This window comes from Morone saxatilis, unplaced genomic scaffold, assembly GCF_004916995.1.
Source record: "Morone saxatilis isolate NCDOM2014 unplaced genomic scaffold, NCSU_SB_2.0 Contig3, whole genome shotgun sequence".
NCBI lineage: Eukaryota > Metazoa > Chordata > Actinopteri > Moronidae > Morone > Morone saxatilis.
In genome coordinates this window covers 1,747,196-1,770,063 of record NW_023339873.1, presented here as the reverse complement: position 1 = coordinate 1,770,063, position 22,868 = coordinate 1,747,196, and the positions used below count along the sequence as shown (strand labels likewise).

The window sequence follows — 22,868 nt, the reverse complement described above, 5'->3', positions numbered from 1 at the left end:
TTGATCATGATTTAAATACCTTTAAGCTCTGGCTGAGAGAAGTCTTATGTTTGTCTGCTTCTCTGAGTGTCTCTGAACCCTCTCTTCCCAGTTTCTCAAACAAGACCGGTATTAAACAGTCTGTTAGAAACTGTTTGTGAGAAAGCGCCTCCTGCAGGCTTTCCTGCAACTTTTCACCTTCCTCTAGCGTTGCCTAACACCAGAAGGAAAAAAATGTTAAAGTGCTTGTAATGACAAAAAAATCTGTGTTTATGTGTGAAATGTCATGACAAAATCAATCACACATTGCCAAGAGATCATAGCCGCTATGTGCTGTGCTGAGTGCTCCATCGACTGGAAATATTACACTTCACGAATGCTTAGACTCAGAAACCCTTCTTTGATGAAAAACCCATTACTCTTTTTTCTCTTTCAATTAATGTATATTTTCCAAACAAACTTGCAACATAATTTTACATGATTATGATTAAAGGAGATATTAGAAATGCTGAACAGGATATAATGAATGACAGTCTTCATATGTTCAACACAAACATCAGTAGAAGACTAACTTTACTAGGAAGCTTTCTCAGTTACATATTTAACTGCACAAATGTTTAGTGAAATAAAGCACTTACATTGCCTACCAAAACAGTGAAAGCATTAAAAGACAGAAACCTGCACAGAAGAACTGGACTCTGATGGTTTGCTTTGGTTCCATTCCTGCAGGGCGTGAAGGGAGTCCATCAGGCAGCGAGCTGTGTTTGTAGAGCAGGTACCCTGGCGCTCGCTTAGCCTGGACTTTAGACTGTAGACATAAATGAATCACATTTATTGTAAACGCAACATTTTGCATGGCATCTGCATGTATTACACTAAATGAGATCCAAATGAAAAAAATATCCTTTTTCCTCTTGAAACATTGTTCAAAAGGAACCCATGCAAGCAACAAATAACAATAGAGAAATGTTTATGTACAGATGTGAGCCATTGCTTAGTTCAAGAAACCAGGTATTAGATAACATGAAATCTTTGGTTTCAAATCAGGAGAAAATTGCGAGAACTCCTGTGTTTCCATGTCAAGAGCAGAATGACCCACAAAGGTATTTTGCTGGTATGTAAGAACAACTGAAAGCTAAATTGAAATAGAGGGAGGCCAGCTGAGTATTTGTCATGTAGAATCTGTTCAAGTAGGCAGTTTTTAAAAAAAACCCAGTGGTGAAGTGGACAGATGTTACTGCATATCATGCGAGTTTGGTTTGTTCTCAGACCATCTCTTCCCTGTTTATACTGAGTGAGAGTGAATCATAAATACATGAATCAAACATGACCACGGTAACAATCGGATGTCATGATTAATCACCTATATAGTGTTTTTATGATCTATTTGTGACATCTCTCCTACACCAGAAGGAAATGACATCAGCTGTAAGATGTGTTACCTGTCTTGCTGCTGGCGTAAAGACTCCACCACAGTGATAATTTCTGCTGGCAGCTCGTCAGTGGCAGGTGCAGCCTTTACTTCCTGGTAAAGGTCCTGAACTTTGACACCCAAATCTTCTAGTGACTTCTCACAGTTCTAACAGGGGATGCACATCAACATCACGTTAAGTAATATTCACATGTCTGCAACAACATCATGTTAGAAAAACTCACACGCCTGCAGATGGAAAAACTCCAATATTCACTTACTGTACATAACCTTCTTCCTCAGGTTTCTGTGGGAACTCAGCGTAGTTAGATAATAAAAGTGGTAGTTACATGAGGTTTTGTGCTTGGATAAATTAAAATAGTAACCTGAAGGCTGTGCCAGTGCTGTTGGAGCTGGGTGATGTTGTTCTGTGGTTCACTATAACTAAGCGCCTGGTCCAGAGAGCGGAGCTCCCACTGCAGGGCTGCAGATCTCTCCTTCAGCCCCTGGGTCCTTCTGACCAGCTGAGCGTCCAGCTCCCCCATCCGTGTCTCACAGGCTGTCAGGCGGTCCCTCACTTCCTGCTCTGAGGTGGCACAGAGGTCGTGGAGATGGCTGACCTCCAGGATGAGAGCATCCCGACCTCCAGGGGTACAGAGGTCCAGCAAACTGTCCCTGGTGGAGTCCAGCTCCTTCATCTCTCTCTGCTCCCTGTCCACTGTCTGGAGCAAAGCCTGGCATCAGGAGGGGGAAAGAGGAGAAACAGACTGTTAGAAAGCAGACAGAACAGTTTCTCACATCCCTGTAAAGAGCTTTTGACTATTAAGTTAAGTTGTAACAAATTAAAATATTCAGAAAGATTTTGAGGTTTTGGTTTTCTCCAGATATGTTCACACTTGAGAGTACTCAACATGTGCATTGTAGATGGGCTACAAAAAAGAACTACAAACTACAATTTAATTAGGCAGTTTTTAATTTTTCAGACTGCCAAATGAAATAACATTTGTTATGACTACATTATAACCCACGTCTTTAAGTACAACTTTGTGATGTCTTCCTCAAATGTGTTAGAAATGTATTGGTTTGTTACTATAAAAGAGATGTCTTCAGTTTGGTGCAATACAACAGCGGCAAATCAAACTAGGTGCCACACTACATTGTGTGTTTTATTATCTGACCTTCAGAGTGTTGACTGTGCTGTGCAGACCCTGTCTGTCTGCTGGAGGAGCTCCCAGGCCTTTAACCTGCTCCCTCAGCCAGTCCTGGGCTGCTTCATGCTGCTCCACCAGCTGGGTGCACTGCCTCTCCGTCAGAATGCCCTGCTCCAGGTTAGCTATAGCAGCCTAAAAACAAAGGAGTAAAGTAGAATTTTGGCGACTCTTATTACAATTTTATTATTATAAGACTATAATATCATATTATTATTATGTTATTTAGCAGAATGTCTTCTACTTTTAAAAGGGAGACTGAAGGAAAACAAAAGGGATAAAGGCAGGGGCCAGGAGAGATGATCTTGTTCTTTGGGGCGAGGAAGGAATAAAACACATGATTTAGTGGTGGTTGTGCTGAATGGAAAAGCTTGATAATACAGTTTTAACCTTTAGCCAGAAAATAAGAGAACACACTAGTTTTATAGCATTCCAGTGTTATAAAGATAACTGCCCATAAATAAAAGGATCTACTAATAATAAATTGTAAAAGATATAAGACACTTGCATTTTCTAAAACTGACACATTATGAAATTAACTATTGTTATTAATTATGAATTACATCATATTTACATCAACACTTCTCAATGCAAATATACTATTATATTGGGACAATGAAAAACTTAAATCATTAAAAAAGTCAACAATAAAGATGCTCCTTTTATTTTTCTTTAGGATTACTGTAGATCGTGTCTCTAATAACTTACAGTCAGGTCTTTCAGCAGGGCAGGAATGAACTCCTCCTTGGCTTCCCAGGAGGGATCTGACCAGCCACGGTCCTGTGTGATCTCAAACAGCTGTGCGGCCTTGAGGAGAACAGTGCAGTATAGGTTGAAATCTTTTTTAGTTTATATTACATTTTCATGAATAATGATTTATTATATTCGAAAAAACACTAGTCCTTTAGTTCAGGTCTTTACCTGTTTGCGTACGTCTGAGAGGACGGGGACCAAAGCTGTGCTCTGGTCCAGCAGGGTCCGAGCCTGTTCCACCGCCTGCCTCCTCTCTCCCAGGCCCGGCCAGGGGAAGGCACGCGGCAGGCTGGATGTCTGCTTCTGAAGCTCAGACAGACGGGCCTCAGCCTGACCTCGCTGGTGCTGAGAGGACGCCAGGCGCTCCACAACACCCTTCAATTGCCTGATGGGTAAAAGCAGGTGTAAGATTAGGACATCAGGTTCAACCTTCAAATTCAAGTGATCACAGACACATGAATAGAAAACATGGATACAGTACAATGTCATTTCAAGGACATCTGAAGGTTGGGTTTGGGTTTGTCAGTAACTGGGGGCAGAAAATCCAAACTTCTTGGGCAAATAAATTACTGACTTGGTATTTTTTTTAAAACGTTTTAAAGTTATTATTTAAAACAAGAATCTAGCCTTCATTATTGTTTCTGTATCTTAATGCACTTTGACATTAGCTACTTAACCTTAACCAATGGTTGTTTTTGTTCCATCTCTTTTTTATCAGCAAGCAATGAGCAAAACATTCAGGTTGTCATTTAGCTACAAAACAAATATGTAATCTATCAGGAACAACTTCTGTTTTGAAAGTTAATCTTTATGGTTTCATTCATATGGAAGCCCTGAGAGGCAACTGAAAATGAAATCTAAATAGTTTTCTCAGCCACAGGAGGCTAAAAACAGCATCCAGCACCTCTGTGTCTCCTCAGCAGCCTGCAGGATCATCCTCCACTGCTGCTCAGTGTCTTTGACTGTCTGCTGAACCTCCAGTTTCTTGTCTCCCTCCAGGTCTTTTTGCTCACAAAGGCTCTGTGCTCGTTTCTTCAGCCCCGTCACTTGAGCCTCACCATTGGACCTGGAGCTCAGGATGACCTAAATACACAATCATACACAGTTTTCTCATCTGTTGCCTGACAAACCTCCCTGAATTACCGTTACATATTAATAAAAAACACACCTCAGATTTCATGTTTTACCTGTGCTGTGTTCAGCCTGTCCTCTATCTGAGCCCGGCTGCCCTGAGTGCTGCTCCCTTTGGACTCAGCCTGTTGCTGCAGCTCTTTAACCCAGGTCTTTGTGCTCTCTGCTTGGATACGGAAGCCTTCCAGCTCCCTGGAGAGTGAGTACTGGAGCTCTGCTTTCTTCAGAGTGTTCTCAGCGGACTGCAGGACCATCCTCCACTGCTCCTCTGAGTCTTTTACCATCTGCTGGGCCTCTCGTCTCGCGTTCTCCTCCAGGTCCTCCTGGTCGGACAGACTCTGGCTCTGTCTCCTCAGTTCTGTCAGCTTGGAGTCTCCCTCAGGCTTACAGCTCAGGATAGTCTGAGTATCAAGAAATATTTAACTACACTTACACTTTACACACTTTATTACACTTTAATTACACTTTTGAAACTGAAGTTACAAAGTGTTGTTAACACATAGGTAAATACAGATGTGATGGAATGTGGAGAGTGATTAATACAAAAAAACCCCAACAACAAATCAATCCTGTACATACAATAATCATACCTTGATTAGTGGTGATTAAATATTAATATCAAAAACACTACAAGAAAAACTAACCTATTTCTGCTTAGGATTAAAAAAGCATGCATATGTGAAGGCGTGACAGCTTGAATAATTTAGACTAAGAGCAAAAATTGCATGCTTGTCAGCTAAATCTGGAGGATCTGCTGGATATATCTTTGCTGAAAACCTTTTATGGTTCAAACTGACCTGTGCAGTGTTGATGATGCTTTCTGGGTCTCTCTGACTGTCCAGGGACACAAGGCTCTGCTGCTTGTCTTCCAGCCAAGTTCTGGTGTTTTCTCTCAGGGCTTTATAGTCTCTCAGCTGGCCCTCCAGAGCACACTGTTTCTCAGCCTGATCCAGGGCTTGTTTGGCATTTTGCATGACTCTTGTCCACTGCTCTTCAGCGCCTCTTACTTTTTGCTGAAGCTCTTGTTTTTTGTGTTCCTCGAGGTCCTCCCCACACAAACTCTGGCTTCGTCTCCTGAGCTCCTGGAGCTTGGAGTCTCCTTGGGGCTTGGAGCTCATAATGGCCTGGGGATAAGATACGGACATTGCATAGTTAAGACTTGCCATGAACGTAATCTGTGAAATCCACAGCATTATTTGGGCACAAACCAAATACAAATTCACGTCACTTTAGCAGGTGACTAACTAAACTTACACTGGTTTGATGAAAGTGCTGAACCAAATGTGACAAAAATGAGCTAAAAGAGGCTTACAAAATGTGCAGTGAAAAACTCAATGCATTTTTGTGCTAGAGAAGGATGTTGTTGCTCCCTTTAACATGACCCAGCAGCTCACCTGAGCTGTGTGCAGTCTGTCCTCAGCTTTGGTTTGGCTGTTCAGTGAGTCCAGTTGTTGTTGGAAGTCTTTAAGCCAGCTGCCAGTGTCCTGCTGATGGGTATCAAATTCTCTCAGCTGAAAAGGGAAATATACATACATAATGAGTAGGTTCAAACTGGATCAACAAAAACTGCCCACCAACAGGACGGAGGAGGACACTCCCACTGTGTGTGCATGGTCACATACTGCCATTCAGTAGTTGTCCTAACCAAAGTGTATCAAATATTTACTTATCAAATATATTCCAAGTAATATACATTCACTGTAGGTTGATATTAAGACAGTTTTATAGGTTGAGAATGAGACGTTTTTTGCACTACTCTCGTCAAGAACTGAATCATGTTTTCTCTACATATTCTAGTTGTATCTAGTTGAATCATTTGAATCATTTGTGTTTTAGCAATCTATTTTATTGTGTAAATATGTGCTGACTATCTTTATATTTATATATCAATATATTCTTTTCTACATACTTTATTTTACGTGGTTCAGGGAGATGCTTTGCGGTCAAGTTGTTATATATATAAAGATAAACGACATGGTCCTTAGTAATGAATGTCACCATGCTCAGATTGGCTGGAGTCCTTGTGCTGTCTGGTAGCTTCCACTCAGAGCAAATCAACGTGCTTTTCTGTGTTACATGCACTTTTAAGAAGTTCTACCTTATGGGCTTAAAAGAGAGAAAAAGAAAAGAAAGAACCGTAACAGAAGAAAGAGCTGCAAGGGATTTCACAAAAAGCTCTCAACATGGACAAAGACTTCCAAGTTGCTTGTGGATGGATACTTTTTTTAATCACTCATATGCTGGCTTTCAGTGGTAGCACAAGATTTTACACTATTAGTCATTCTGGATAACTCAGTCTACAGTTTGAGTTCTCTTACCTCCAGCTTCTTTCTCTCGGCCTCCTGGGTGATCTCAGCTCCTGCAGCGGCTTCGACCTGTTTAGCAGCCTGCAGGACCGTCTTCCACTGCTCCTCTGTGTCTCTGACTGCCTGCTGAACGTGGGCTTTCCTGCCCTTGTCTGCGTCCTGATGGTTACACAGACTCTGGCCTCGCCTCCTCAGGTTGTTCACTTTACAGTCACCTTCAGGTTTGGAGCTCAAGATGGTCTACAGACAAAAAAAACCCACACAATATTTATTAAACGCAATAAATTTGATTCATTCAAACTTTAGACATTTGAAACAAGGAATAAACTAATTTAATTTGCAGCAACGGAGGTTGCTGCTTGGCTTTGAGAAGTTTGCTAACCTTAGCATGCTGATGTTGTTTTTTGGCATGAAGTATTTCATATGACTTTTCTGACCACCAAAACACACAGAGTAGTTCAACCCCAGAAAGAGGGGTGTTGTAAACTGCATTACTGTCCATATCTTGTTAAAGCCAATGTATCAAAAGTCATAAAACACATTGTTACTACAGTACAGTGAGTTCAGACAGACCTGAGCTGTGTTGGTTCTCTCTTCAGGTGGTGTGTGAGCGCCCACAGACTGCAGCTTCTGTTGTCTGTCTCTGATCCAGGACTGAGTGTTCTTACTCTGAGTGTCGAAGTCGTCTGACAGACCTCGGAGCTCTGCCTGTCTGGCGGTCTGCAGAACCGCTCTCCACTGCTGCTCCGTGTCTTTAAGCAGCTGCTGAATCTCTGGCTTCCTGCTTTCCCCGACACGCTCGCACAGACTGTCACCTCGTCTCTTCAGGTCGAGCACCTTGGACTCTCCCTCAGGTTTGGAGGTCATAACAGCCTGAAGATGGAGACACAGAAATGGTGGTGTGGGAACTAAGTTTTGACAAATTCTGTGTTTTCTTGTACCTGATGCTGGGCCATTGTTCTTTTAGACAATTTACTTTACATTTACTTTTCTTCACAGAAGTGAACCAAGAGACCAAGGAGATATTACTACTGTGTGTGTTTTTTAAGTTTTTTAGCACGCCTAGTGGTGGTCCCAGAAAGATTAAAAAATCTATTTGCTGCTTATATCTCTGGTTTTCAAGTCAAACCTGCCTTGTAAACTCACCTGTGCGAGCTGTAACCTCTCTTCAAACTGCATATGACCACCAGGGGACAGCTTCTGCTTCTGCTCTCTGATCCAGGACTGGATGCTTTCACTTTGGGTTTTAAAAGCATCAAAGTCTCTTTCGTTGGTGGCTTCAGTCTCTGCCTTGTTGAGAGCCTGCTCAGCAGCCTGCAGAACTTTACTCCACTCCTCCTCTCTACATTTGACTGTGTCCTCAACCTCTCTTCTCCTGCTCTTGTCCAAGCCCTGGTTGTCACACAGACTCTGGCATCGTCGCTTCAGATCCTGGAGCTTTGAGTCTCCATCAGGCTTCGAGCTCAGAGTGGCCTGAAGAGAACAAATATCACTTTAAGTGACCACATTGGCTCTATCCTTTAAAAACAGTCCTTTATAAGATGTTTTACAATCCACCACAACGTTAACACAACCACAACCATTTTAAACCCACTTGTGCAATCTGAGGCTTTTCTTCAGCTTGCATGCAACCACCAATCGACTGCAGGTTCTGCTCGTGGTCTCTAATCCAGGACTCAACAATTTTGTTCTGGGTTCTGAAAGTGGCCAAGTCCTTGTCGAGCAGGGCTTGTGTTTCTGCCTTGTTGAGAGTCTCCTCAGCTGTCTGCAGAGTCATCCTCCACTGCGCCTCGGTCTCTCTGACCGACTGCTGAACCTCCTGTTTCCTGCCCTCCTTTAGGTCCTCCTGCTCACACAGACTTTTGCTTTGTCTCCTCAGGTCGTTCACTTTAGAGTCTCCCTCAGGTTTGGAGTTCAGGATGACCTGGTGACAAAACAGGAGAAATGAAGCATTTGAAAAAGGAAAACACATTTTAGTGATGTTAGGTTAGCAGTGTAGCTATAGGACAAATATCAGTCTGTTGGTCCAACAGTTTGGTCCAAATTACCTAATGTCCTTCAGCATCAACTGCACGATCGATAAGATCAAAACAATCACATTTTTGTATTTAAAAAGAAGTTAATAATGTGTAGTTTATGCACACTTGGCAAGAAACAAACTTTCAAAGAACATGAAGCCTATTAACTAGTTGTGAGAATTTAGTCTCTTTATGAATCGATAATTTAATAATAATAATACATACATAACAATATAAATTTCAAATAAAACAGATTCCTCCAGAAGTGCGAAAGAAAGAAAAAGTCTGATTTGATCAAAGACTTTCTACTATATAAGTATAAATTGTATTTATAAAATCTTATTAATTTCCTCTACATTCTAATGTCAATCAAATTGGGTTTCACTGACCTGTGCCTTGTTCTTCATCTCCTCTGTCTGGTTTCCTGTGCCAGCGGAGGTGAGGGGTTGCAGAAGGTCAGTAATCCAGGTCCTGGTGCTCTCAGCCTGGGTATTAAACTTGTCACATTCCCCCTCCAGGGCTCTCTGGGCGTCTGCCTGCTGCTGCAGCCTGGCTTCCAGGTTTCGGTAGCGTTGTATCAAGTTGTCACCGTCCTTCAGGAGGCTCTCGGCTCTGATGCCTTGCCTGCGTACTGACGCTAAAACCTCGCTGAGGGTGTCAGCTCTCCCACTGTCACATGAAGGGCAATGCAAATTAAAAAATTTTGTATAGTAACAACAAGGGAATTCAAAGTGCTTTACATAAGACATAAACATAAAGAGACAATGGAAAGTGGTATACAAGAGAAGTAGAAAGAACAGAAGCATCACTGTTTAACAGTCTTAGGCTTCATGCTCTAGTGTTTGGCCGTTGATGATCACCTCTCATCCTGAAGGTCTTTGAGAAGACGTTTGACTTTGTCTGACTCCACAGACTGTTTTTCTTTGGTCTGCAGCCAATCACGGAAGCTGTCGTGTTGCTTCTGCAGACTAGAGAACAAAAGACACAATTCAAAATACATGTTTTCTCAGTGGTTATAATGACACTCAACATTTCACTGCAGTGTGAGAGATTCCTGATCAAAACAGCCAGATTTTACACACAGAAATCTTAATGTGCAGACTTGCTGTTAAGGGAACAAAATGAAGCAATTACCTGTTCAAGTCACTGAGTAGTGACTCCATTTGTTTCTGCCTGTTGTGGCAGTGGGTTCCGAATGTGCCCACCTCCTCCTGCTGCTCCTTCAGCCAGTCGGTGAACTCAGAGAGCTGCTGGGGAGGAACCTGCTGGCCGCCCCTCTCCAGCTGATCTCTCAGCTGGTCCAGACGTCTCTCTGCATCCTTGGATTTCAAGAAGGCCTGATGGACATGAGAGAATCTGTGACGACTCATCCATCAATCATCCAACCATCTACAGAATCTATCTACCAACTTATTTATCTACTTACAGTGAGTCTTTGCAGAGATGTTTCCACATCTGTTCTGCACTCAGGGTTCTCAAAGCACTCATTGACGGACACCTGCAAGTCCTGAAACCATGCCTCAAACGACTGCTTTTCATCTGGAGCAAAATGAAACATGTTAACGTCATGTATAATTACAAAACATGATTCATAAAAAGAATATCAAAAAAGTAAAATGAGTACAAATGAGCTTCCATCACACAGTGCAGTGTCGCCTTGTACATGTACATCCCCATCATATTCTTCCATTGAGTTTTATGGCAGTTGGCATTCATTAGTGTTTCAATACCGCCATCTACTGGACTCCCTTGCCCCATCCATTCCAGCATTGCCATGGCATGTGTGAAAAGGTGCCCTAAAGGTTATTCCAGTAATTTACATTATATGTGTGAAAAAGGTTTGTGTGACTGGTATGACACTGCATGTCTTATTTCTGTACTTATTTATACTTCTGCTGTGCTCAGATCTTTCTTGCAAAAGAGATCTGATTATGAACTCTCTTATTTTATGGTATCAATTTCCCAATGACAATACAGCACATGATTGAAAACACATCCACTTTAATCTACTTAAACGGGAGGGACTGAAGACTCAACACTAACCTTTGATAACCTTGAGCAGGCCTTTGTCCCTCTCCTCCCTTTTCAGGTGGATCATGTCCTTGGTGCGGGAGATGGCCTCCCTCATCCTGTTGCAGTCTACAGACAGCGCCTCCAGAACCTGAGGACTGGCCACACTGGAAACCAAACCCACCTCCTTCAACACAGCCTCAGCCTGCTCCTCCTGAGCCTCCAGATTGTCACACAGATCCTGGTGAGGACAACAGATAAACCGGTGAAAATGGCAGTTATTCTAGAGCAAGGAGAACTCAAACTGCTGGCTCTCCATCCCCCTCCCTCTGGCCCGCCGCATGATGTCAAAAATATACTTCATACATGATTTGAAACTGAACAGATAGGACCCAGTGCAATATGTGTTATTATTATGTATATTATACTACTTATAGTAGGTCTATAAAATAAAGAATTATATCAAATATAGTTACAACGTTGAACAGCCGTATACCTGAATCTGGTCTTCCACCTTCGGTTGTGTTGCATCAACCCTGCTGAGAGAACACTGGATGTTCTCCACAGCTGACTGGCACTCCTCTATCTTCTCAGCCAGGTGGGTCTTCACAGCTATCAGCTCCTCAAAGACGTCGGTGCAGTCGGAGAACAGCTCCTGCACCTGCTGCATCCGCTTCTTCAGCTGGGTTTCCATCACCTTATTGAAACAGGATAAAGACAGTGTAATGTGGATATCAACTTATAAGAATAAAAGCCGAAGGGATCAATCAATCAAACTGACCTGCAGCTCCAGCGGTGCCTCCTGACTCTGCAGCATCTCCTGGATCTCTACAGACTTCTTGTGGAAATGCTCAATGTTCTCCTCATTGGCATGGATCTCATCCTACAAAGTAATGAAAAGTTAACATAATATGGGAGAAATTAAAAGATCAGGGATGACCACAACACAATCTTTTTTTTTTAAAGTATTATTTTTTTGGCCTTTTATGCCTTTATTTGACAGGGACAGCTGGAGAGAGACAGGAAAGGGGGGCAGAGAGAAAGGGGATGACATGCAGCAAATGGCCGCAGGTCAGACTCGAACCCGGGCCGCTGCGTATATGGGTCGCCTTCAAATCACTTTAAGTGCTCTTTTCGGGAGGTTGCTCAGGCTTAATGTTACTTCTGTGGGAATCTTACCCTCATGGCAAGTACTTGTTGTTCATTGTGGAAGGGATGGCTTTCTGCAAACAGGGCCAGTTTGGCCCCCGCCCAGGTGTCCACCTCTCCCCCCAACATCAGCTGCTTCTCCCACAGCTCCAGCGCCACCCGGAGGTTGTCCATGTAGGCATCTGTCTTCTCTGTCACCTGCAGGAGCGCCACAAATCAACAATATTCAGTCAAGTTATGATGAAATAATAATAATTATAACCTTGAATTTAGTCTTTTTAATTTCCCTATTTCTCACAGACAGAGCTTGTCTGGAGGCAGGAGATACAGTGATCTCAGTGGGTTTAGCCAAGCCATGTGATTAAACACTGAAGCAAAAGTTTAAATTCCTTCTGTGGCCTGTATCCTTCTTTGGTCTTACACATTTAGTACAATATCTATCTGTTTATAATAAAGTACATGATCCATATGTTGTGAATGTATGCATAGGCGCTTACATCCAGCCAGTTGTCCATGAGTATGTCAGCCTCAGCTTCAAAGGGAGTCTCACTGCAGTCTGGGAACTTCTTCAGTTGGGACTGCAGCTGTCTGCAAACTCCCCTCATCTCTTCCATACGCTCCCCAAGACCCCCCAGCTCCTCTTTAATATCACGGACCTGCACAGACACAAATGCACACACAAGTGAACACAAAGTTAACCTGAACACACAGTGACTGATCTCATTTTAGAACTTGTCTGCCATCTACTGGTTTGTTACATTTACGCACATGTGCGGTAGATACACATGTTAAACGTTGCTTCTTATTCATTACATTAAAAGGGACATTCCACCTCAAATCAATCAAACATACATATTTCCTCTTATCTAGAATGCTATGTTTTGAATTGATGAGATTCAAATGTATGTCATTTTGTGGACTAACCTTGGTTATACTCCTCTGCAGGTTGTCCTTGCCCATGTAGGAAGCCTGATCACCGATTGCCTGCTCTGCTCTCTGCATGGTGTTGCTCAGGTGACTGCGGCAACTCTGGGACTTCTTTAGAAGCTCCAGCAGGGCGTTGCACTGCTTCTTCCTGCCAGAGGAAGACAAGAACACAAGGGATTTTAGGTAAGAATAGCTTACATGAATATCATACGGAGTAATATCACCATTTTTTATCAAAGACACCCATATCCAGGAGAAGCTACAGTTAGTAGTTGACTGACGTCAGTGTGTTAGTCAAATAAATAAGAATGTGTTTAGGTTTACAGTTACATTTTGTTTCAGCTAACATATAGGATGGCCAGCAGTCATTTCTTCCTATAGGCTTAATATTTTCATGCTTCTCCTGCCTAACCTACCTGTCAGAAAAAGCTTTCTGGGTCTCCTTCCACTGAGTCTCCAGCTCTTCAAAGAGGTTTTCTCCTCCTCCCTGTTCTTCTTGAAGTTCACGGAGGTTCTGGACTTCGGCATGCTGGGCCTGAAGTTGACCCTCCAAATCTGACAGAGCACGAAGCCTGGGAAGTACAAGATTATTATTAGGATGTTATTTTGGGAAATCAGGAGTTTAATTCTTCAAGTAAATGTCTTTAGATATAACAAAATTACAATCACAACCATCAGAAAGTTAGCTGAAGTAATGCATGAGCAGAAATACACCTGTGTTGTACAGCAGGTATGGTGGGCTCCTTCAGGCCTTGTGTTTCAATAGTATCCTGCAGCGTCCTCAGCTCCCCGAGCAGTGTCCTCTTCCTCAGGCCCAGGGATCTGCTGTGTGTCTCCTTCTGAATGCCCTTCTGCTGGCTGGCCAGCCCACTGTCAGCCTCCTCCAGCCTTCTCAGCAGGGCAGTCACCATGTCCAGGCAGGAGGCCGGGACAGCATCCCTGGTGACCGTCAGCCTGGCCCCCTGCAGGAGCAGATCCAGCTGAGGCGCCTTTTCCTTCAGACTGTCGATGCTCTGCCTGATCAGAGCCAGTTTGGAACGGCACTCCTGCAGTACCTGAGTGTCACTGCAGGGGGCACCTTGGACTCCAGAGATGTCTTCATCTACGGTACGCAGCGACATGAGGAAACGGTCGAGGGCACGTGCGGCTGCTTCGCTTTTGCGGACCTGCTGTCGAAGCTGATCCAGGCTGGTTCTGTGAGTCTCAACCTCGCGGGACAGAGCGAAGCAGTCTCTTGGGTCCAGATCGCTGGATTCAGGGTCCAGACGGGACACCTGGTCCAGCTCGCTCTGGATGTTGTCATCCAGCTCCTGTTGTGAGAGGAGAGAATAGTTTGAGATGAGGAGGCTGTGAAGTGTTCTGCCAAAACTGCTTGAGATACAAGTGTAATGTTAAGGTGCTTTTAGACTGAAAGAAAGGCATTTTTTCCTCTTTTTATTTGCTAGAATTTGACCTGTGGCGTGTTTGGTTTACTGTAAGTCAGTTAACTCTAGTCCTTTAGAGAAATCTTTTTCTGTCCGTTTTCCTCTGGTTGTCGTACATTCATGGATTCCTCTAGTCTTGGGATAAGCAGCAATCTTTTGCTTGAGTTAAAACATATTCAACTTGTGTGAAATGTGTTCAGTTTGAACATACCTTTAGTCTTGATCATCCAATCACTGTAACTCAGTAGGGCTCTCCGACTTAGTTATTTTTGATAATATAGGCTGCACTATTTTCTGCATATACGTTTTATTAAATTTGGGTCTCAGAGAGGAGTCACTATTAATAACAGGTTTTCTGCAGGTTTCCTGGTTTCCAGGTTTTAAATTAAAGACATTTTGAGACATTTTTCAGACCATTATAAATGCAATTCGAAACCTATTTTACAAACATACTGATAGACTGACGAGACTGAAAAATGCAACTTTATACAAGTAATGTTAACTTTGTTAATCCAAATCCAAAGACCTGTCAAAATCATATTGAAGACAATTTAGGCCTTAAATTCTGATTATTGGATTTTAGACAATCAAAGAATACATAAACACAAAAGAAAGGCATTCATGACAGAATACCTTAATATCTCTCAGGATGTTGGTGTTGGCCAGTGTGAAGGCAGTGATGTCTTTGGGCTGTCTCAGGTAGCGGTCCAGACGGTCGGTGAAGTCCACCATGTGGTTCTCGGTGGAGTCGATCTGTCTGAGGGCAGCGCCCAGGGAGCTGCCTCTCTTCTGAAGGTTGGACTGTTGGCTGCGCCACTGATCCTGCAGCTCTGCCTTCTCTTGCTCCCGACCAGTGTCCCCCCTCATCTGGGAACACTGGGAGCACTGGTTTGCATACTCAGACCACAGAAATTCTGTTTCCTGCCTCAAAAACTGGGTAATAAGGGGTTCGACTCAAGATTACTGGCATGTCATGGGTATTGATCTACTTAGTAAATATCTGTAAAAATACTCCAGACATTGAAACAATCTTCAAATAATTAGTTAGTATTTAAATCTGTTTCTGATACACACAACTTATAGCGTACCTGTATTTCCTGGAGCCTTGTATGCAGGCCTTTAAGAGAGACGGAGTCAGAGGGAACATCCCGGATGCTCTGTTCATTTTTGGCCAGTTGGGCTTGCAGCATCCTCTTACAATTCTCATATCTGGAGAAGTTAAAACAAAGAAAGATAACAAGTTAAAAGACTGAATATAATGACCTCCAAATTCATCAAAACCTAAACTGAGCTAAATTCTACCTCTCTAAAGCCTCCTTCTTGTTGACTTCTTCCTCTACAGACGCCTGCTTTTCAACCTCCCTCCTCTCCAAACTGACTGTCTTCATTGGCACTTGAAACACCTGAAAAGTGAAAGCATGTTGTCGGTTATTTTAAACCTCAGGAGCTGCTCAGTGGCCATCTGTAGGTATAGATGCAGATAACACAGTATTTTGAAACAGTGACTAGAGAAGAGCTAGCATGGTCTGTAAATGTTCTGTGGAAAAAAGACAGTGCTTCCCAACCTTTTTACTAAAAGTACCCCTTTTCTACCATTCGGTAAACTGATATTTTATGGTTACTTTTTATTATATTCAAAACTGTACAACACAAATAGTTAACTTAGTAACTACAAGAAGTCTGTGTAAAACTAATGCTTTGGATGGATTTTGAGCAGCTTATTTACTGTTTAGGGACTTTTTATACTAATCTCTGTTTGGATTATGTATTTATTATTATTTTTAACAATCATACAGTCTTGAGGAGGCTTCTTTTTGACAAAGTCATACCTCAGCTGAGATCTGAGGTTTGTCACTTGGTCTTGGAGGTTCCTTTTGTATGGTCAGATCCTCACTGAAGGCAACAGGGATCCTGTGAAACCAAAATAAAGATAAAATTCTTTTTATTTAACATTTTATCTTAAATGATGCACAAAACAGAATCTGTCTTTAAACAGCCACAAATGGAACTGAAATGTCTCGCTCATGAAGGAGTTTTAATTTAAATAGTGTCAGTGTAGAGGAAAAAATAATATCATCTCACCTAGAATCTGGGAGTGGTGCGTCTTGGTCTCCACTGAACTGGCGCTGGATGGCAGCCAGCCTGTTCTCGCACTCCCTCAGCTGAGTCTGGGCCAGGCGGTGAGCATCCTCGGGGCTCAGGGTGTCACACAGCTCTTTCAGGGCTTCGAGGTGCTGCCCTGCCTGGGCAAAGCTGCCATCCTCTGATATACAAGCCTGGTGAATGTTGACAGATCAAACAGTAAGTAATCAGGCATGTTAATAACTAGATTTGAAGCCAGATGATTAATACTACCAGTTTGAAACTACTTAAATTTTTTTATTTAGCTCATTGTTTCGTCTTTTTGTTTTTTAGACTCTCAAGACAAATCTGGGCAGACTTGCAATATATATTTGACTTGCGTCCTAATAGCATAGCAATATTATATCAATTAGAAACTAATTTATGTCTGAAGTTGATAGCTTGACAGACAACACACAAGCCAACCCATACATGAAAGCAGCCCACATGTTTACTGCACCAAAAAATAAAAGAATGCTGTTTTCAATTGGAAATGTGATTTCTTTGAGAATTTCAACTAAATTAGTTCATTTCTTTTATTATGTTACTTTGTTGAGTAAGTTTACCTTTACCTGAGTAGGTTTGTCTTTTCTGGCCCAGCAAGTTACTAAATTATAGCATTATACTATATGGTACCGTAAACACAACTAAAACAGCACTCTCTTAAAGAGAAACCAGAATGAAGTATCAAATTTACCAAGTCCCATTGATAGAGTCTCCTTTGAGGCATACAAAGAAGAAGGAGGAAAAAGGGTTAGATACGCGGAGCAGATAAACTGAATGTATACCCATACACCAAAGCACACCTGCCAAGAGTTCAGCTCTAGCGTTAACTACCTGCGCTTGGTTTTCTAATCGGGACCTTAAGTGCATCTCACACTGTAGGGCAGATGTGTTAAAGTCTTTCCTTGTTACTTCAAAATGTAACTGCTGCAAAAAGCCTGAGATCTCAGCTCTCACAGCCTGGGAAATAAAATAAAATGAATTCAAGAAAAACCACACAACATGTTAGAACATATGAATGGTTTATAAGTATGCAAATTAACAACTGGATGACATTTATAGCTTTCAAAATAAAGTTAATAAAGGCAGAAAATGTTGCAACAGTTTAGTACATTTATGGTTGACATGCACAAGCAATTATCTTCAAACCTCAAACACGTTAAAACCTTATAAAACTAACAAATGTGAACAATCCCCTATTAACAGCAATTAAAACCACACACATTAGCACCAAACTCCCACAGTAAGGGGCTGAGCGAGTTTGCGGCTTACCTCCCACTGTGTCCTGACAGACTGGGTGTAAAACTCCATGTCTCTGAGCTGTGAGGGGGTACAAAAGGCCTCCATGCCCTTGGCTGCTCTCAAGAACTCCTCCAGCAACTCTGGGTCCAAGGTCCTTAGAGTCTCCTGAAGGGAAAGGCATATATAATTGCAGACTGGCTTCTTGAAAATTGGTTTATTTCAGTTAGAAACTCCAGTTAAAAACTTAAGTAGTGTGTTTTGGCATATTTTATGTGAAATATCTCCATATCAAAGGTTATTACAGCACTCAGTGTTTAAAATGTCAAATGTAGTTTTCACAAAATGGGTATGCCGTTTTAATTGTTATATAATATATAGTACAAAAACGGAGCTCTAATTGCATAAAGATCTTGCAGCTTAAAACTTACTAATTAAGGTTACTCGCTGAGTTTAACATTATAGTGAAGTGATTATCAGTTATCACATCTCACCTCTTTCAATAATACTTGCTCGGTTGATACACGTTTGTCTTCAAAAACGTTAATGGTTTCCAGGATGTGTTCCTGCAGACAGTGCTTGGCCTCCTCAAAGCCATTTCTGGCCAACGCCTGGGCCTTGGTGTAAGCCTCTGTGTAGGCCTGGGGAGGCACCTGGGCCAGGGCCGGAGGTGTAATGCACAGGTCTGGTGACTCAGCCTGGGACTGAGGCAGCACATTGACCTGGGAGCGGAGAACAGTTTGGGGTTGTTGAGGTTTGGGTTGCGGAGGAGACTGAGTTTGAGGTTTTGACTGTGGAAGTGGTTGGGTTTGAGGTCTGGCCTGTGGGGGTGATTGAGCCTTAGACTGTGGTGCAGTTTGGGCCATGAGGAGTGGGGACTGATCCTGAAGTTGGGGCTGTGGTGGTAATTGTGCCTGAGGTTTAGGTTGTGGTAGTGATTGGGCCTTGGGTTGGCTTGGTGATTGAGCTTCAGATGGTAGTGTCGTTTGGGCCTTGGGTAGTGTTGGTGACTGAGCCTGATGTTGAGGCTGTAGTGGCAATGGTTCTTGAGGTTTGGGTTGTGGCAGTGATTGGGCCTTGGGTTGGATAGGTGATTGAGCATCAGGTAGTGGTGCAGTTTGGGCCTGCAATTTTGGTTGTGGTGGTGATTCGGCCTTGATTGGTGACTGAACCATGGGTTGTGGCACAAACTGGGGCTCAGGTGTGGGTTGCGGCAGTGATTCAGCCTTGGGTTGAGTTGGTGACTGAACCATAGGTTGAGTTGCTGATTGAACCTCTGGTTGTGTTACTAATTGGGCAAGAAGTTTGGGCTGTAGAGGTGATTCACCTTTTGGTCGAGTAGGTGACTGAATCTTTGGTTGTGGTTGTAGCTGGGCTTGATGTTTGGGTTGTGGAGGTGGCTGCTGAAACTGAAGGTTGATCTGAGGGTGCTGAGTCTGGGACTGGGGCCTTACTTGTACCGATGGCTGTGTCTGGATGTGTGTTTGGGACTGAGCCTGCAGCTGAGGTTGAAGCTGGGGCCGTGAAAGAAGTTGTGGGAGTTGTGATTGGGGAGGTATTTGAGCTTGCATCTGTGGCTGTGGGTGACGCTGAGGTTGAGGCTGATGTTGAACCTGTGGGTATTGCTGAAATTGAGGCAAAGGATGAGGCTGAGGATGAGACTGGGGATAAGGCTGGGGTAGAATTTGAGGTGGTGACTGAACCCAAGTCTGTTGCTGAACTTGGCCTTGTTGTGTCTGGATATGAAACATATCATAAGCGCTCATCTGAGTTTGTTCTTGTTGCATAGAACTCTGGGGTCTCACTTGGGGTTGTGTTTGAGCCCAGGGTTGTGTTTGTGGCTGCATCTGAGGCTGAGTATATGATGGCCCCATGTGAGAATACTCGGGGGGCCCTATCTGAGGTCCTAGCTGAGGCCCAGCTTGGGACCACTGTGGTAGAGCCTGAACTGTTTGATAAGCCTGAGCCTGTGGAGCTTGACCTATTTGCTGAGGGTATGGTTGGGGAATTGGATGCCTCTGCTGGGCAACGGCTTGGCTTTGTGGCTCCTGTTTGAGTGTCCACTGCTGGGATGGGGACTGACCCTGGGAGTAACCTTGGGGGTAACGTGGAGGTTGTGCTGTAGCCTGTGGATGCTGGATAGACATTGGAGATGATGCTCTAACTTGAGTCCAATTATGGATTTGGCCCTGGGAAATATTGGCTTGGTGCTGTACTACTGGCTGAGCATGAGTGGGATACTGAGTCATAGGCTGAGAATGACCCTGAGGCTGGACTACAAGTTGAGCTTGGGTTTGTTGAGTTGAAGGTTGGAGGTGGCTTGGCTGAGCCACTGGCTGAGAATGTGTTTGAGGCTGGGCCATGGACTGAGCATGGGTTTGAGACTGGGCCATGGACTGAGGATGGATTTGAGACTGGGTCTTTAGCTGAGGATGGGTTTGAGGCTGGGTCATGGACTGAGGATGGATTTGTGACTGGGGCATTAACTGAGGATGGGTTTGAGAATGAGACATTGACTGAGCATCAATTTGAGACTGGGTATGTGTTGGAGGCTTAGGGGAGGGGGGCCTAACAGGGGCCCATGACTGTGGATGACTACGAAGCTGAATGTGAGATGGCACAGGAGGCGGAATTTGGCCATGCATTGGAGCCTGCATAGGGGAAGAAGGTCTGACTTGAGCCCATGTCTGTACTTGAGCTACAGCTGGGCCATGGCCTAGACCCTGTTGCTGCATAGATGGCTGAGGTCCAGCTGGGACGTATGTTTGGGGCTGAGTCTGAACTTGGGGCTGTAGTTGGGTCGATGACTGCATCTTCATGGGGCCATGGGGCTGCTGAAGAACTTGTGTCTGATCCTGGCGTACTCTGGTTTGGGACATGGTTTTCAGTGGTTGCTGGCTGTCTGTCATAGTGTGGGACACACTTGTAGACTGCATTTGCACTTGGACCAGTGTCTGTGATTTAGAATGAACTGAGGTTTGGGCTTGTGACTGTTTTTGGGCCTCCGTTTGTGGGTGTAGCTGAGCCATAGTTGCTTTCTGTGCTTTAGCCTTGGTGTCTGAATCTGGTTGTGCCTTTCTTACAGGCAGTGGTTGTTGTGATTGCTGTTGTTGTTGCTGCTGCAGCATCAGTTCCTGTTTTTCCAGGCGCTGTAGTAGTTGTTGCTGATGCATTTCTTTTTGTTGTTGTTGGTGATATGACAGTTGCTGCTGATTTTGGAGTTGCTGTGTCTGTTTCTGTTGCTCTTTTTGCTGCTGTTGTGGTTGCTCAGTAACCTTTGCATGTGTCTCAGGCTGTGGTCTGGCCACTGTATGCTGTGGAATAACCTGAACTGATCCCACAGTTTCTCTGTCTGACTGTGGCTGTGTCTGTCTAGTCTGAATAGGTTCCTGAGTGGAATCCTGTTCTGGATCTGGAGTTGGAGTTTTATGCTCTCCTGAGGCTGGCTTCTGAAGCCAGGGCCGGTTCTTCATGGCCTGAGCCTTTCTGCTTTGAAGCTCCTGGGAGCTCAGAGGTGGCTTACTTACAGATTGTTGTTGAGGTGAAGTCTGCTTCTGGTGCTCTGATGCTTGTGCGACTTGTGGTTCAACCTGTATATGAGTTACCACATGCTGCTGAACTTGATATTGATGCATTCCTAGCTGCTGCTGCTGCTGCTCCACCTGTTGTTCCTGCTTCTGCTGCCGTGGTTGTGGCTGTGTTGGCTTCAACTCCTGCTGTTGTACTTCTTGTGGCTGGTGTTGCCTGCGTTCTTGGTGTTGTTGCTCTTTTCCTGTCTGTCTCTGATATTGTTCCTGCTGCAGTAGCTCTCGCTGTGATGTCAACCCTTGTTCCTGAGTCTGCTGTTGTTTTTGTGTGGTGGTCTCCACTGCGTCTGGTGGTGACTTTGTCCTGGTCTGCATCACAGCTTGTGCATAGGTATATGGCATTGGAGGAGAAGTCGTCTTTTCTTCTCTGTATTCCTGCACCACAATTGTTGGCACAAAGGTTTCATGATACTGATGAGAAACTAACTTTGTGTCTGGCTGCTGAGTTCGGTCCCTGGTGTCTGACTCTCTCATATGCTGAGGCTGACCTTTAGCCTGGATAAAGACTTTTGATGGTGGCCCCTCTGGAGGGCTTCTGCTTCTGTCTCTTCTGGCTCCCAGGCTGCTCAGCATACCTACAGCTTCCTGGGATTGAAATTACACACATTAGAAGAGCTGACATAGTAGTTATATTATCTTAATAGTCTCTGCTATGCCTCTTGTTTGTCTACAGTTTGAAATACAGAACATGATCAACTCAATGGCTTGCCCCGTCAATTTACTAAAAGACAACTGACCTGTGACTGAGCAACAGCGGCTCGCACTCGGTCCTGCATGGCAGAGGCGTGGAGATACTGGATGGGAGAGTCCTTCTGACTCGTCATCACCATCACCTGCAGGTCCTGCTCCTCTGTGACCACCTGACCCTCCAGCTGTAGACCCCGGGATATCAGGACCTGGCAGAATACATGGTGTTGAATAACGTTTAGCGTTTACTCAATTATGCATAAGGGTTTCTTTATGAAAGAATAATAAGATTGTCATAGGAGCTTAAACTGTTTCGAGTAACTTGGATCACAGCTGAACAACCTTCCTATTCTGTAGATCTTCTTACCCTTGCACGTGGGTCTTGGCCCCGCTGTTGTCGCTCTGAGGCCCTCAGCAGCTGGTAGAGCTCCCTGGCCTCAGTCTCCCAATGCAGGAGTTCAGCCAGGCGAGTGTCCAGACCTGACACACTATGCTGCAGCTCTGCACATACCTGTTCTGCCTCAAGCAAGGTGTGCATCACCTGGTGACATGAAGGGAACGGATGGTAAAGAATGGATAAACTTACAGCACATTTATAAGCTGCCAGTTGCTATTTAGATGCTTATGAACACAGCTGTATGAGTAATGTATAAAAAGGAAAGAAATCATTCATACTTCAGGTATAGTAAGCTTCAGTTTCTGTAACTGATCCGCTGGGCATTCTGGGGAGGAAATCAGAGCCTCCAGATCCACTTCTTTTATCTTCCTCATTATGAACTGAAGGGAAAAAAGTAAACAATTCAGTTCTAGAGAGACTTATCTGGTCCAATCCAATCCAACTTTATTTTTACTTGCTTTGAACGCACTTTTAAAACCAACCCAAAGTGTTTGACCAAACAGTGGGCTGTAAACAAG

General features: G+C 43.7%; 1 protein-coding gene across 1 annotated transcript in view; it reads right to left on the bottom strand.

Moving 5' to 3' along the window:
* syne2b (spectrin repeat containing, nuclear envelope 2b) overlaps positions 1–22,868 on the bottom strand; it is a gene marked incomplete at its 3' end in the record, with an annotated part of 112,164 nt that overhangs the window by 58,856 nt on the left and 30,440 nt on the right. Inside the window, 37 exon segments of the mRNA XM_035674308.1 lie at positions 20–193; positions 658–787; positions 1,422–1,558; positions 1,777–2,124; positions 2,569–2,733; positions 3,307–3,405; positions 3,520–3,736; positions 4,256–4,434; positions 4,539–4,883; positions 5,280–5,606; positions 5,877–5,993; positions 6,801–7,028; positions 7,362–7,661; positions 7,935–8,261; positions 8,383–8,712; positions 9,196–9,475; positions 9,667–9,774; positions 9,941–10,143; positions 10,233–10,345; positions 10,850–11,057; positions 11,313–11,513; positions 11,598–11,699; positions 11,996–12,163; positions 12,463–12,621; positions 12,890–13,040; positions 13,309–13,464; positions 13,607–14,202; positions 14,950–15,249; positions 15,405–15,525; positions 15,619–15,719; positions 16,146–16,227; positions 16,399–16,592; positions 17,713–17,847; positions 18,174–21,851; positions 22,004–22,162; positions 22,321–22,494; positions 22,629–22,730. Of these exon segments, the coding sequence (XP_035530201.1) occupies positions 20–193; positions 658–787; positions 1,422–1,558; positions 1,777–2,124; positions 2,569–2,733; positions 3,307–3,405; positions 3,520–3,736; positions 4,256–4,434; positions 4,539–4,883; positions 5,280–5,606; positions 5,877–5,993; positions 6,801–7,028; positions 7,362–7,661; positions 7,935–8,261; positions 8,383–8,712; positions 9,196–9,475; positions 9,667–9,774; positions 9,941–10,143; positions 10,233–10,345; positions 10,850–11,057; positions 11,313–11,513; positions 11,598–11,699; positions 11,996–12,163; positions 12,463–12,621; positions 12,890–13,040; positions 13,309–13,464; positions 13,607–14,202; positions 14,950–15,249; positions 15,405–15,525; positions 15,619–15,719; positions 16,146–16,227; positions 16,399–16,592; positions 17,713–17,847; positions 18,174–21,851; positions 22,004–22,162; positions 22,321–22,494; positions 22,629–22,730 (10,914 nt within the window).